Source organism: Aquarana catesbeiana, linkage group LG02 (genome assembly GCF_042186555.1).
Source record: "Aquarana catesbeiana isolate 2022-GZ linkage group LG02, ASM4218655v1, whole genome shotgun sequence".
NCBI classification, from domain to species: domain Eukaryota; kingdom Metazoa; phylum Chordata; class Amphibia; order Anura; family Ranidae; genus Aquarana; species Aquarana catesbeiana.
This window is the reverse complement of record NC_133325.1, coordinates 184,724,292-184,738,989: the sequence shown is the minus strand read 5'-3', so window position 1 is coordinate 184,738,989 and position 14,698 is coordinate 184,724,292. Positions and strand designations below refer to the sequence as shown.

At 40.6% G+C, this 14,698-nt stretch overlaps 1 protein-coding gene across 4 annotated transcripts in view; it reads right to left on the bottom strand.

The window, feature by feature from the left end:
- Nucleotides 1-14,698, bottom strand: part of ITGA7 (integrin subunit alpha 7) — a 216,850-nt gene that overhangs the window by 49,969 nt on the left and 152,183 nt on the right. For all 4 annotated transcript variants that reach the window (XM_073614019.1, XM_073614017.1, XM_073614018.1 and 1 more), the window contains 6 exons: nucleotides 14,290-14,417; nucleotides 12,685-12,780; nucleotides 12,130-12,191; nucleotides 10,627-10,796; nucleotides 7,371-7,520; nucleotides 1,870-1,985 (listed from right to left, as the gene is read on the bottom strand). In XM_073614019.1, coding sequence (XP_073470120.1) covers nucleotides 1,870-1,985; nucleotides 7,371-7,520; nucleotides 10,627-10,796; nucleotides 12,130-12,191; nucleotides 12,685-12,780; nucleotides 14,290-14,417 — 722 coding nt within the window. The remainder of the gene's footprint in view (nucleotides 1-1,869; nucleotides 1,986-7,370; nucleotides 7,521-10,626; nucleotides 10,797-12,129; nucleotides 12,192-12,684; nucleotides 12,781-14,289; nucleotides 14,418-14,698) is intronic.

Below are 14,698 nucleotides of genomic sequence, written 5' to 3'. Positions count from 1 at the left end.
TCAAGGCACTCCATTTTAAAATTTAAAAAAAGGAAACTAATAGTTTTGCATAATGTAGCAACATCCGCATGCGTAGGACAGCCAACATTAGCGGTGATTTATTCTTCCAAAGCAAACACATCTTTGCACACTGGTACTGATTATTATTCTAATGTTTATCTTCTCCCTCACTGAGCTAATGTGACCCTAGTGCTGAAAGTGGAGTTCCACCCAAAAATGGAACTTCCACTTTTTGGATTCCCCTCCGGTGTCACATTTGGCACCTTTCGGGGGGGGGAGGGAGCAGATACCTGTCTAATACAGGTATTTGCTCCCACTTCCTGGGAGGATGCGCAGCGCGACTCGCGCATGCACAGTAGGGAACCAGGAAGTGAAGCTGCGCGGCTTCACTTCCTTATTCCCTTACCGAGGATGGCGGCGGCAGCAGCCGAGAGCCGAAGGATGGATCGGCTTCGGCTGCTGACATTGCGGGCTCCCTGGACAGGTAAGTGTCCATATATTAAAAGTCAGCAGCTGCAGTATTTGTAGCTGCTGGCTTTTAAAAATTTTTTTTCAGCAGACCTCCACTTGAAGGAGAGGGGCGGGGGAGGGGCAGGTGCCCGACATCCTCCTTATTAACCAATGACGTCATTGATTGTTAGGACACTGGCAGCTAGAAGGTTGTAATGGTGCACAATGAAAACCTGTGGCTTTGTGTAACTAATAGGCAGGCTTGATCCACACGCTGGCTTGTATGCAGTTCTTGGGCTATTTCTAGGTATTTTGCCAAGGCACCCCAGGGTGCCTGGGTACCCTGGTTGAAAAAGGCTGGTTTAGGCAGCAATTTTCCACCCAGCTCCTTTTGACAAAAGCCGATTGAAAAAGGGACTTGTCGAACAGGGTGGTGGCGACAGGGTCACCCAAGGATTAAATTATGGCCGATTTAGTAGAAATCAAATGATATTTGAACTATGTATGGCAGGCTTAAAACTACCCATAGATATAAAATGATAGTCACGTGTTCTGCCTGTTAATAGTCAGATAGGAAAACAGTGATATGTCTATTGGCAGACTGGAGCCTGTGTGAAAAGCGTTGAGATGAGATCCCCATCCTCCAATAACATAACCTAATCAATATTATATTAGATTTATTATGGTCTTTGCCAGGTCATGCTATGTAAATATCGGGGGTTCTATCATATGCTGACAACTTATTTGGGGGGGGGGGGATTTCAGGTGCGCTGAGGGAGGATTTTATGCTTTTAATATAGTTATGTTGACATGTATGTTAATAAAGGGAATACTTTTATGCTATAAAAAGGTGTTTCCATTTTCTGAGAGGTTTTTCTTTTTTTGGCACCATATGACCAGTCTTGTGATAGTCATTTGGATGACAGCCATAGATCAAGCAGAGACTAAATGCAAGAGCATGTTAGTATATTATTTACAAATAAAATATTAGCATAATGCACTTACTGGTATTAGGGTCTTGCATTATTCTTTTCAAAGATACCAAAGGTTCAAGTTATAGTTATTAATTATACTCGCATTCACTAAGGAGTAATTTGTTTAAAACGGAGAAAAGAAAATGAGGCCAGAAGTGGAACTGAGGTCAGTAATAATCAGGTCTCATGTTTCATTCTGATTGGTCTATATCAGGGATATGCAAATAGCAGACCTCCAGCTGTTGCAGAACTACAAATCCCTTGAGGCATAGCAAGACTCTGACAGCCACAAGCTTGACACCTAGAGGCAGAGGCATGATGGGACTTGTAGTTTTGCAACAGCTGGAGGTCCGCTAATTGCAGATCCCTGGTCTATATGGAAAACATTTTTGTTTTAAGGCTAAAATTATCATTCAGTCTTCACTTTCCATTTTTCTGCACTTACATGGGCAATGCAACAAACTGCTCTGTGTTGCCAACGCGAGAGTAGAAACTATAGTTCAACTGAAGGTTACTTTGGCATATTTTGTCCTCTCCGCAGCCTTCTTTCAGAAAGTTTACCTGATCAGAAAAAAAAAAAAAACACATTTTGTGTGAGTTACATCAAACTTTTTATACTATGTATCAACTTGGGGCAAAAATGTGCAAGTAACTGTTGAACCATAACCTTGTCTAACATACTGATATACAGTGCTGTGAAAAAGTATTTGCCCCCTCCTGATTTATTTATTTATTTTTGCATATTTGTCTCACTTAAATGATTCAGATCATTAAACAAATATTAATATTACACAAAGATAATCCAAGTAATTACAAAATGCAGTTTTTAAATGATGATTTAATTTATTAACCACTTGACCATGTCGATTTCTGCGATACGGCACTGTGTTATTTTGACAATTGTGCAGTTGTGCGACACTGTACCCAAATCAAATTTTTGTCTTTTTTTTCCCTACAAATAGATCTTTCTTTTGGTGGGATTTGGTCACCTCTGTGGTTTGATTCTTTGCGCTCTAAACAAAAAAAGACTGACAATTTTGAAAAAAAACACAATATTTTTTACTTTCTGCTATAAAACATACCCAATAAAAATGATAAAAAATGTAATTTCTGCATCAATTTAGGCATTCTGCTACATGTTTTTGGTTAAAAAAAACTCCAATAAGTGAATATTGATTGGTTTGCACAACAGTTATAGCATCTACAAACTATGGCATATTTTATTTTTATTATTTACTAATAATGGCGGTGAACAGCGACTTATAGCAGGACTGCGATATCGCGGCAGACAAATCGGACACCTAACTGACACTTTTGACACTTTTTGGGGACCAGTGACACTAATACAGTGGTCAGTGCTAAAAAATATGCACTGTTACTGTACTAATGACACTGGCTAGGAAGGGTTTACCATCAGGGGCGATCAAAGGGTTATCTGTGTGCCTAGGTTGTGCTTACTCACTGTGGGAGGTGCTCTGACTAAGGAAAGGCAAAGATGCCTTTACAGAAACACAGGATCAATGCCTTCACTTCTGACAGAACGACAATCTGCCTAATACATAGGCAGATTGTCGTTCTGCCCGTGTCCTGTGTAATCGACGGGTACCAGTCAGGGGCATACCTAGAGCATTTGGCACCCAGGGGGATCCTATATCTGGCACCCCCTCACACATTAAAATGTAAAAACACCCCATTGTGCCCCCTGCATACCTCTGCATCCTTCAATATCTCTTTGTCACTACTGTGTACTCCCTCTCCACAACAGCACCCCTTTACATTACACAGCCCCCTGCACCCTTTACATTGCACCGCACCCTGCACCTCTGGACCCCTTTACATTACACAGCCCCCTGCACCACTTTACATTACACAGCACCCTGCATCAATGGACCACTTTACATTACACAGCACCCTACACCTCTGGACCCCTTTGCATTATACAGCTCCCATAGCTCTGGACCTCCTGCATGTTACACAGACCCCCCCTTCAGTACAGACCCCCCCATTCAGTACAGACCCCCCCCATTCAGTGCAGATGCCCCCTTCAATGCAGACCCCCCCATTCAGTGCAGAACCCCCTTAAGTGCAGGCCTCCCCCCTTCAGTGCAGACCCTCCCCCCCATTCAGTACATCAGATCAGCACGGCACATGCACAGCAGGTCCCTTCCCCCTGTGTACACATAAACAGAGAGGAGGGGGAAGCGGCTTCACTCTGCTCGGCTGTGCCTGTGTGACATCCGGGACCGCTCAGAAGGGGATGGTTGGTGCAGTGGTGTCACCCCGCACCCTCGCCCCCCCTTGCAACATCACTGCAGCTCACCTCTCCCTGCTCTTACCTGCCTGTCACCGCGTAGCTGCCTAAACCCGCCCCGTGGCGCTGTCACTGCTTCAGTCGCGGAGGGGGGGCACCGGCCTGACACCCGCCCCAGTGTGTGGCACCCAGGGTGGCCCGTCCCCCACTTGGTATGACACTGGTACCAGCAGACATCGAAAGATGTGTAGTATAAAATACTAATGATATAATGGGGATTGCTCAAATTATCTAAAGAAACTCAGAAATGAATGTGTATACTGTTTAACACCTAACACAGATATACAAATATCTAAATCATATGCTGCAAAGAGTAATCAAAGAACTAGAATTCATACTAAATCACAAATATTGTGGTTACATTTTGTGAAGGTAGGATTCACATTAGTAAATACTTATGATAGAAAGATCTAAAGGTAATCAGGGACATAGAAGTTAAAGTGGTTGTAAAGGCTCGCTTTTTAAAAAAATAAAACATGTTATACTTACCTCCTATGTGCAGTTGGTTTTGCACAGAGCAGCCCAGATCCTCCTCTTCTCGGGTCCCTCTTTGCTGCTCCTAGCCCCTCCCTCCTTTGAGTGCCCCTCAGCCAGCAGCTTGCTACAGGTTGTCACCCAAGCTGAGTCAGAGCTCCGTGTATCTATTCAGACATGGAGCCCTGACCTGGCCCTGCCCCCTCTCTCCACTGATTGGCTGACTGACTTTGATTGACAGCCGCGGGAGCCAATAGTGCTGTCTTAGCCAATCAGGAGAAGCGTATTGGATGAGTGGATCGTGGACATTGATGGAAAGAAAAGGAGCTCAGGTAGGTAATTGGGGGGTGCTGGGGAGGCTGCTACACACAGAAGGTTTTTTATCCTAATGTATAGAATGCATTAAGATAAAAAAAAAAAATTCTGCCTTTACAACTCCTTTAAGGTGGCTAGGCAGCAATAGTGCAATAATAAATATTAACCAGAGAAATCTTAGAGAACAGCTTACATTTGGTGTGCCAAAGTCCACGAGGTCCAAGAGTCAGACTTGACTTATAAGGATTAAATAACAAACATCAATGGACCAAAAAGTAGACTTGAAAGGAATGAACTCAATTTTATACATTTTTACTAAATTACCATCAGTTTCTCAAAAATGTTACATAGGGACACATTGAAGCATATAAATAGAAATAAAGACAGCTTAAAGAACATAAAATGTTCACAGTCTGATATACTAAGATAAATGCAAAGAGAGTTTTCAACCTTCAGGACAAAATATATATTATAAGACCTAATGTGGATAAACTAGACTTTCTGACTCCATTTTAATAAACAGTCATCTTTAAAAAGCAAAGCCATCTGAATTCAGATAAGTGTAGTCAATCAGGTACAGAAAATGAATGCTTTACTAATGCATAACATGCCTTCTGTTTCTGCATCCTATATAAATAATGCAAATAGCCATATTATACTAGATTTACAGCAACATATAAGTATGTGTATATTTAAAGCACTGTGTTGAACCACTTCAGCTCTTGTACCTTTATGCCCCTTTATGGACCAAAGTAATTTTTACAATACAATAATAATTTAAATAATTTAAATATAACTTTAATATTAAAGGTTTGGAGTTTTTTTGTTTTAAAAAAAGAAGCATGTCATACTTATCTGCTCTGTGCAATGGTTTTGCACAGAGCAACTCCAATCCTCCTCTTCTCAGGTCTCCCGCCATCGCTCCTGGCTCCACACCCCACCTGGGTGCCCCCCAATAGCAAGCTGCTTGGTATGGGGGAGCACTCATGTGTGCTCACTTCCCGAGACCTGCTCTGTGTGCCCATAAGTCACACATAGCAGGGCTCGGCCCCTCATGACTGGCTCTGATTGACAGCAGCAGGGGCCAATGTGCAGCAAGAGGGCCGTGGGAGCCTCAGCTCTCATACACATCGCTGGTTCGAGATCGGGTTTAAGTATGTATTTAGGGGGGCTGGGGGGGGGGGGGGGCTGCATGCAGAAGGTTTTTTACCATACTGCATAGAATGCAGTAAGGTAAATAACCTTCTGCATTTACAAACACTTTAAAGTATGTAAAACATGCATTATTTTTGGGGGGAGGGCAAACTAGGCTTTCTTTTGCCAGTATTGTCTGGCACAATTATTGTTTCTGGTAAAAATCATGGCATCGTTTTTGTAAACGGGAAAAAAATACTTTTTTTTTTCAATTTAGGAAGAACACTGAAATCAAAAATATGATGAATGAAACAAAAGACAAATGTGAATATTAATGATAAGTGATAATATAATAAATAAAAGTCAGCAGAAAAATAATTCATAAGAGGTGATAGGTAAGAAGGAGTTAAAGCATTAAATCGCAATACATTTTATAAAAATATATATATAAGCATATGAGTAAAATAGTAAATACAATGTAATAATACATTGTTACACTATATTACTCAATGACTCTTGCAGACTATACTGTAATTTTACACAGGAAGGGGATTATTATATTATAAAGTTCATATGTACCCTTTTACTCTTCAATTGGATCACATTTTTTGTTTTTTGCTCTCTAGCGATCATTCTGCAAAACCTTTACTGATACTTCTATATGAATGACTACTGTTCTTCTTTTAGTTGTTTTAACATTTACATTTTATGAATCTTTTATAGCCCTTATGAAGGGCGCCTACATACGCCTAAACGTATTGCCTGTTTTTTGCCTTCCTGTTGCTATTTGTGATTACAAGAAAGGACGTTGGGCTCCTGGACATCTCAATTTAAGTGACCCCTATTTCTGTGCAGCCTCTCGGCTTTGTGGAGAGTGTTGCTGAAGCCAAGCCATTAAGCATAACTAATGTTTCCCTGTTACAGGTTAAGGATCTGCGTTCAGCACCTCACTCCCATCTCTTTTTACATCTCTTTACTCCCTTATACTTGTCATAGTGGAGTATAGACAAAATGAAAAGAGTGCACCATAGTTTAAGTACTGCTCTAAATAGTGAAATTCTGGGTTGCATGTATTTGCACTTCAAGACAATAGATGACTGCACAAGCTTAGCCTGGTACAAACAGGCTGAAAATTGACCAGTTCAGCAGGAACTGGCCAACTTTTGGTCCGTGTGTACAGCTCTCTGTTCAACAGAAGCCAGTCGTGAGAGCAGCTTCAGTTGAACGGTCATTCTGTAATTCAGCATACAATCAGCTCTTGCAGCCAATGGCTGTGAGTGTTGATCGGTGTATTCTGGGGGGTGGGGGCTGGAGCCATCCCCTTGTCAGAATACAGGGGCTGATTTACTAAAACTGGAGAGTACAAAATCAGCTTCCAGTTTTTTTTTTTGTTGAAGCTTAATTGAACAAGCTGAAGTTAAAAGCTGATTGGCTACCATACACAGCTGCACCAAAGTGTGCACTCTCCAGTTTTAGTAAATCGACCCCACAATGTGTCAGTGATAAAGCAAGCAATGTTGATGCAGGGATCTGTCAGTTTTTTTTTTCACTCAACACACTGGTTGAACAAAAGCTGGTGTGTACCCAACTTAAAACAGTATGTAGAACAATACAAACAATCTAATAGAACATAATTATATCTTTAAGTGAGGGTGATCAAACATCCTTACAGCTTAGCCCTCATGTAACTATTTATATCTCAGTATACTCACCTCAGTGTTGTAGACATTGGGCTCTTCTTCACTAAGGATAGGCATGAGAGGGGGCAGCGAGTCTTCTGTAGACTGCCGCTTGTGTCTTGCTTCTAGGATATTGTAAGTCAGAGTCACTGGGATCGATCGAAGTTTGTCTGTAATGTCCTCCTGTTAGTGAGTAGGCAGATCAGTAAATAGTACAGGTATCAAGCATCAACACAAGTTACACATGACAGATATACAGTACATAGGAACAGTGGCGGCTGGTGCAAAACATTTTTGAGGGGGCGGCAAACAAACCCCCCCCCCCCCCCAGGTCCGCACTCACCCCTGGGGCTCCTCGGCTTCTCCTCCTGGCCAACCCGGTATTCTTTAGATCTTCTTCCTGTCCTGATTGGCCAGGAGGAGAAGCCGGAAACCGATAGAGAATATTGATTCACTAGTTATCACAAGTGGGAGAGCACTGCGCCCCAACCTTTTTCAAGCCATTTAGAGCCTCAGGCTTTAATCATGTGCTTGAAAAAAAAAAAAAAAAGACCTGATAGAAAGGCATTACTCCAGCGCTCCGCACATGCAAACTAGGGGGGGCGGTGGCCCTGCGCCCCTTATGGACCAGCCGCCACTGCATAGGAATATTAAACTTTAGAATAGTAAATCAAGAATGCTAAAGTAGAAGTGACATGGCATAGAAAAAACACATATTTGAGAGTCAGGGAAGCTGCACACCCCAAAAGGCTGAAACCATGGAAAAATTCCCCACGGGTCTTTTTAGCAGCAAAAAATGGACAGGTATCTATTATAAAAAACTTTGTTGTTTTATTGTGTGAAAAGGATTCAATTGTACAGAAAGTTAAAATATGAGTTCTGGTCAACACACATAAAGTGAGGTCGCCAAAATTGATGGTGACTTTATACAACATAGGAACCTTGTGTTACAAATTACATTACACCATTGGATGCATGAGAATACCCCGATGCATTTCGACCCCTATATTCATGGTCTTCTTCGGGGGGGTTGTTAGCATTCTGTCATTTCTCTTTCTACACACCTGTTTCCCACACATCATCATTTCAATCATGACAACACAATACATTATCCTTTTCTTTAGGGACTCTTTATTAATCATAGGGGCCAGCAGAATCATCAGAGACCAAAAAAGGAAAAAATGGAACTAATAGTGAAAAGTCATGTTTGAAAAGGGATTTATTCCATATACAAATTGGTACTTACAAAATAGTTGATAAAAACAGGCATGTAAAAGAATTAGAGATGGATCCAGACGCTGCTCACGGCGTGCGTTCTGGAAACCAGGAAGTGCGTTCCAAGGAGCAGGAAATGACATAAGTGCCACTGGAAATACTATCATTTTTTCTTTTTTTGGTGCCTGGTGATTCTGCTGAGAAATTCCAACAAGAAATCCTTTGATCTGATGTGCACAACACCACTCCTGAGCTTCTCTGGATACCATCACATAAGCCTGAAGTGACCCCCTGGGGGTCATCGCAATTTGGTGAGTGGGGACACATGTGGGGGTGGCGTTTCTGCACCTGATAAGTCCTGGAGCGTCTGTGGTCCATTGCACTTCAAACGTTTTTTCCCATTGCGGATCAGAACATTCAGCACATTTATTCGGACTTTATTTACATGTTTTTTGCTTTGTATGTTCACATCTGCACTCGTCTACACTTGGTCACACATGTTTAATAACATTTGCGAGCGCCACATTTCCATAATTTTACATTTCTAGTGACTAGCACTTTGTGTGTGGCAGCTGCTTTAGTTTTCTTTTTCACTGTTTTTTCACCATTCAGCATGAGTTTAAATTTTATATTATTCACTACAAGTAGAATTTGACCAAATACCCCCCCCCCCCCAGTTTTTATTGGGCCAGAACTCTCGAGCATTTCAAAAGTTCGAACCTGAACCCCATTAAAATCTATGGGACCCGAATTTGAAAAATCAAAAGTCCCCATTTTGAAGGCTTACTGCCCTGGGGGACATGAATCAATGCAAATGTTTTTACAGGGGCGGTGATTTTAATGATGCTTAGAGGGAAACAATAAAACTGGAAAATTTCTTTAACCACTTAAGGACCAAAAGGATTTACCCCCTTAATGACCAGGCTATTTTTTGCGATACGGCACTGCGTCGCTTTAACTGACAATTGCACTTTGTACCCAAACAAAATGTCCTTTTTTCCCACAAATAGAGATTTCTTTTGGTCGTATTTGATCACCTCTGCGGTTTTTATTTTTTGCGCTATAAACAAAAAAAAGACCGACAATTTTGAAAAAAAAACTATATTTTTTACTTTTTGCTATATTAAATATCCCCCCCAAAAATGTAACAAAACGAATTACTTTATCGGTTTAGGCCAATAAGTATTCTTCTACATATTTTTGGTAAATAAATTGCAATAAGCGTATATTGATTGGTTTGCGCAAAAGTTATAAGGGATAGATTCATGGCATTTTTATTATTATTTTTTTTTTAATAGTAATGGCAGTGATCGGCGATTGTTAGCGGGACTACGACATTGCGGCAGACAGATCAGACACTTTTAACACTTTTTTTGGGACCAGTGACATTATTACACTGATCAGAGCTAAAAATAGCCACCGATCACTTTATAAATGACACTGGTAGGGAAGGGGATAACACTAGGGGGCGATCAGGGGGTTAAATGTGTCATAGGGATGTGTTTCTAACTGTGGGGGGATGGGACTGACTGGGAGTACAGAGAGATCGCTGTTCCTAATCACTAGGAACAGAAGATCTCCCTGTACTCTACTATCAGAACGGAGATCTATAGTGCCTGGGGGGGGGGGGGTTCCCTTAGTCTGCCTGTAAAGTGGCGCATCTATACTGTGTATAGAACCTGCTGCAGCAAAACTGACATTTATAAAGAAAAAAAAATTGGGTGTTCGCCCACTCTAGCTACAAGGGATCCAATAAAAATTAAAGGACACTTGGCTACTGGGATTAATTTTAGATGACTAAATGGTACAAGAAAGAAACCCTGTAAAATCCACACCATTGTTATATAACCCAAAACCTACAATATACACAGGCACTATAGTTAATTTAATAAATGAGTAGAGGCTCATTCCAAGGGATTGTTCGATTTTCTAAGTAAATAGAAACTTTGCAAAGTGAACAAATATGAATGGAAATAGGTAAACCTGTGTTAACTATGAATACCCAATCATGCATGAAAAACCTATTTAAAAAAATGCACAACACTGACTGAAGAAAGTGTATAGTATAGGTCACCTGAAGTTGGAATATGGCGGTAGTACAGCGGCTGGAGGCCTGTCGGTGGAGTTCTACTGTAGTACTAGTCTGGTGTTCTGGATCATTTGGTCGTCTGTTTATGAAAAAAACACGACTGGACTTTGCTTGTTGCCTCCTAGTTGCCTCAGCCTCAAATACACATCTCAAAACTAAAAGAAATAAAAATTGATACAAAAAGATACATAAACATATCTATTAAAATGCCTTTGTTCATTTTACCATCATATACGAAGATAATTGAAATATCCAAAGCTGCCTACTTACAAAGTATCTTGAAAATATTATTTTACAACTTGGACAAAATTGTATGAAGGTGCTCAAAATAGTGAGCATCTGATCTGAAGGCTACAGTAGGAGCCATATATTAACTGGGGATTCTATCTTTAGGTGTGTACAATGCCATTTATTATATTATATGTATGTGACGATGGCATGTAGGACTATGTCTGCCTCAACTTTTTTTTTTGTTCAACCCAGCAGGCTGAACGAAAAAAAAAACAAGAGATCGCTGTACTAACACAAGTGATGTTAGTGCAGATCTCCCCTGCTGTGCTATTGTGTTCTGACAGGGGGACAGCCCCCCACCACAACATACTGATCAGTGCTTTCAGCCATTGGCTGCGAGCACTGATCGGATGCTGATTTTACAACATACTCGTTCAACAGAAGCTGGTCGTAAGACTAGCTTCTGTTGAACGGGCAGCTGTACACAAAGGCCAAATGTCAGATGGTTTCTACTGTACCTGCTGGTTTCGGCATATATTCAGCTCGTGTGTACCCAGCATAAAAGACGTTCATACATGAAAAATACCATGACACCCACACAGCTCAGACAATTCAGTGTCTCCCGGCCTACTGCCCACTATCTCGTCTGTAATGTGGACAAGTGCCCAAACTCTCGCTGCCCCTAAAGCTTGCAGCTCTTTGCCATGTTTGGAGATGGTGGTACAGGTGGTCGGTAGGCTCAACCCTTCGATCCACCAACCCAGAGAAGAAAATAATCTTGTTGCATCTACAAACTAATGTCAATAAGTTATGCATTCTAACCAAGCAGATAGAATGCAAACTATTTCAAATTAAACTAATACTAGGAGTGCTGTACAGGAGTTTTGCTGAAATGTGTAGATGCTCAAGCATCAGTAAGCTCCACTCCTTGCAGTACCACTTATGCCACTTATGTACGAGTGCCAGTATGACACCACATGTGCTTAATAATTACCTAAAACTATGTAGGCCCTAACAGATCCATATGCTTGCCATGCAAGCTGATTAGCTGCACCTCCATTGTGTAACCTACTTGCTGCTTCTCAGTTGCATATTTCTAAAAAACTATTTCTTTTTTTTTTTGTTTCACAATAAAAAACTATTTCTAATAAATTAAATCAATACAGAATATTGTAAAGTCAGCTATGAAGTCAACTTCTAAAAAGCTTTCAGTAAATAATAAATCTGTCTTACAAGGCAGAGGTAGCAGTTACTCACTGATCTTTGGATTGTAGGTTGCAGGGAAGGCGTTATAGCTGAAACATACTCTAAATTCCACACTGAAACGAGAAAGAAGAGCCTCGACTATATTTAAATATAAATAAAGACATAACGCTCAACACTGAACTCAAAGCCAGACAGTGTTCTTGATCTTGTCTTGTTTGTAGAAATCTTTCCCGTAAAAAGTAAATGACTACAGCTGCACATAGATTTTGCTATCATATATATATATATATATATATATATATATATATATATATATATATATATATATATTTAAAATAAAATAGTCTACAATTGTAATAAAAGGCATAAAAAATCGTATAGCACAATTTTTATGTATAGAACACGCACAAAGCTATTTGCATGAATTGATGCTATTTTTGTGCACTTGACTTGATTAATGAAATCTGATGCAGGTGTACTGTACAGATTAGCAAAACTATGACTTGTGAACACATGTAAAATGTATATTGAGTGGTACAGAACCCCTGATATGATGTTGGTGTTGCTGGATGCCAAAACTTTCAGCAATAAAAAATCCATTCTTACCAGATCCCAGGGCCATTTTTGCAACTTTGCTGTTCCAGATCAATGTTTTGGGGAGTTACAGTGACATCTTTATTAACACGAATAACAGTGCGAGATCTGAGATACAGAACATGTCAAAGTTATAGTTGGTAACTTGATTTAATAATTGTGTAAATGCATGATTGATTTATTTAAAGGGAAACACAATGTAGTGTTAAATTATAAGGTTTATTAGGACCTGTTAAACCCTTTCATGACTAAGCCTATTTTTGAAATTTGGTGTTTACAAGTTAAAATCCATATTTTTTGCTAGAAAATTACTTAGAACCCCCAAACATTATATATATTTTTTTAGCAGAGAATCTAGAGAATAAAATGACGATTGTTGCAATATTTTTTATCACACGGTATTTGTGCAGCGGTGTTTTAAACGCAAATTTTTGGAAAAGTGACACTTTCATGAATTTTAAAAAATTCAAAGAGTAAAGTTACCCCAATTTTTTTGTATAATGTGAAAGATGATGTTACGCCAAGTAAATAGATACCAAACATGTCACCCTTTATAATTGCACGCACTCGTGAAATGGCGACGAACTACGGTACCTTTGAATTTCCATAGGCGACGCTTTAAAAATTTTTTACGGTTACCAGGTTTGAGCTACAGAGGAGGTCTAGAATTATTGCTCTCGCTCTGACAATCGCGGCGATACCTCACATGTGTGGTTTGAACACCGTTTACATATGCGGGCGCGACTTCCGTATGCGTTTTCTTCGCTGCGCGAGCTCGCGGGGACAGGGGCACTTTAAAAAAATTTTTTTTTTTTTATTTATTTTATTTATTTTTGTACTTTATAAATTGTGTTTAAAATTTTTTTTTTTTTTTTTACTTTTATTGCTGTCACAAGCAATGTAAACATCCCTTGTGACAGTAATATGTGGTGACAGGTACTCTTTATGGAGGGATCGGGGGTCTAAAAGACCCCCGATCCCTCCTTTACACTTCAAAGTATTCAGATCGCCGAAAACGGCGATTCTGAATACTGTGTACTTTTTTAAATTCGGCGCCATTGGCAGCCGAGTAAACGGGAAGTGACGTCATGACGTCGCTTCCGCGTTTACAGCAAGAAGGCTGGAACGAAGCCGCTCGCAGCTTCGTTCCAGTCCGCCCCCAGCCGCCGAAGGCAGCGGAACGGACACCGGGCCTCCCGATCGCACGGGAGGCCCGGTAACAGCGGCGGGAGGCGGCGGGGGGGGGGGGATGTCCCCTCCCGCTCCTCCGGTATAACAACCGAGCGGCTTTTAGCCGCATCGGTTGTTATACTCGGGTAGCCGATCGCCCGCTGAAAACAACGGTACCGGGATGATGCCTGCAGCTGCGGGCATCATCCCGGTATAACCTCGGAAAGCCGAGTACGCATATATGCGTTCGGTCGGCGGGAAGGGGTTAAAATCTGTTTTCTGATTAAGCTGCAGTATGCTACAATGAAGCAGTGGACACAGGTAATACATTTATGGAATTAATCTTAGTCTGAGTGTTAGAGGCATTGTGAAAAGAAATGTTTTTCCACAGTGAGGGTTGTTGTATTTCTGAAATCTTATTGGAGATTATGTCATGAAGGAGCTTACCTGTAGAGGACCACTGTGTCAGATAAAGATCCCACTAGCAGATCTGGATAGGAGTTTCCATCAATATCAAGGCCACCAGAAAACGAATAACCAAAGGTATTTATCCCAACACTCACTCCATCCAAGATCTGGAAAACAAAAGAAAAAAATAGCTCAGAATTTTAGTCTAAACAGAACTATATTAGTTTGAAAAAATGCATATAAACATGAATTGCCTGAGCTTGGCGGGTGTTTTGGATGTGCTGGAATTTGTATTTTTCTACTGTCGTTTTATGCCCTGCGTGGTGAACAAATTTGTTACTTGTTTTCTTTTTTTTTCTATGCATAAACAATAAAAAGACATTTGCACACAAAAAATGCATATAGACAATATTTTGCATTCCTTTGTCACACTTTTTACAGCTACAAC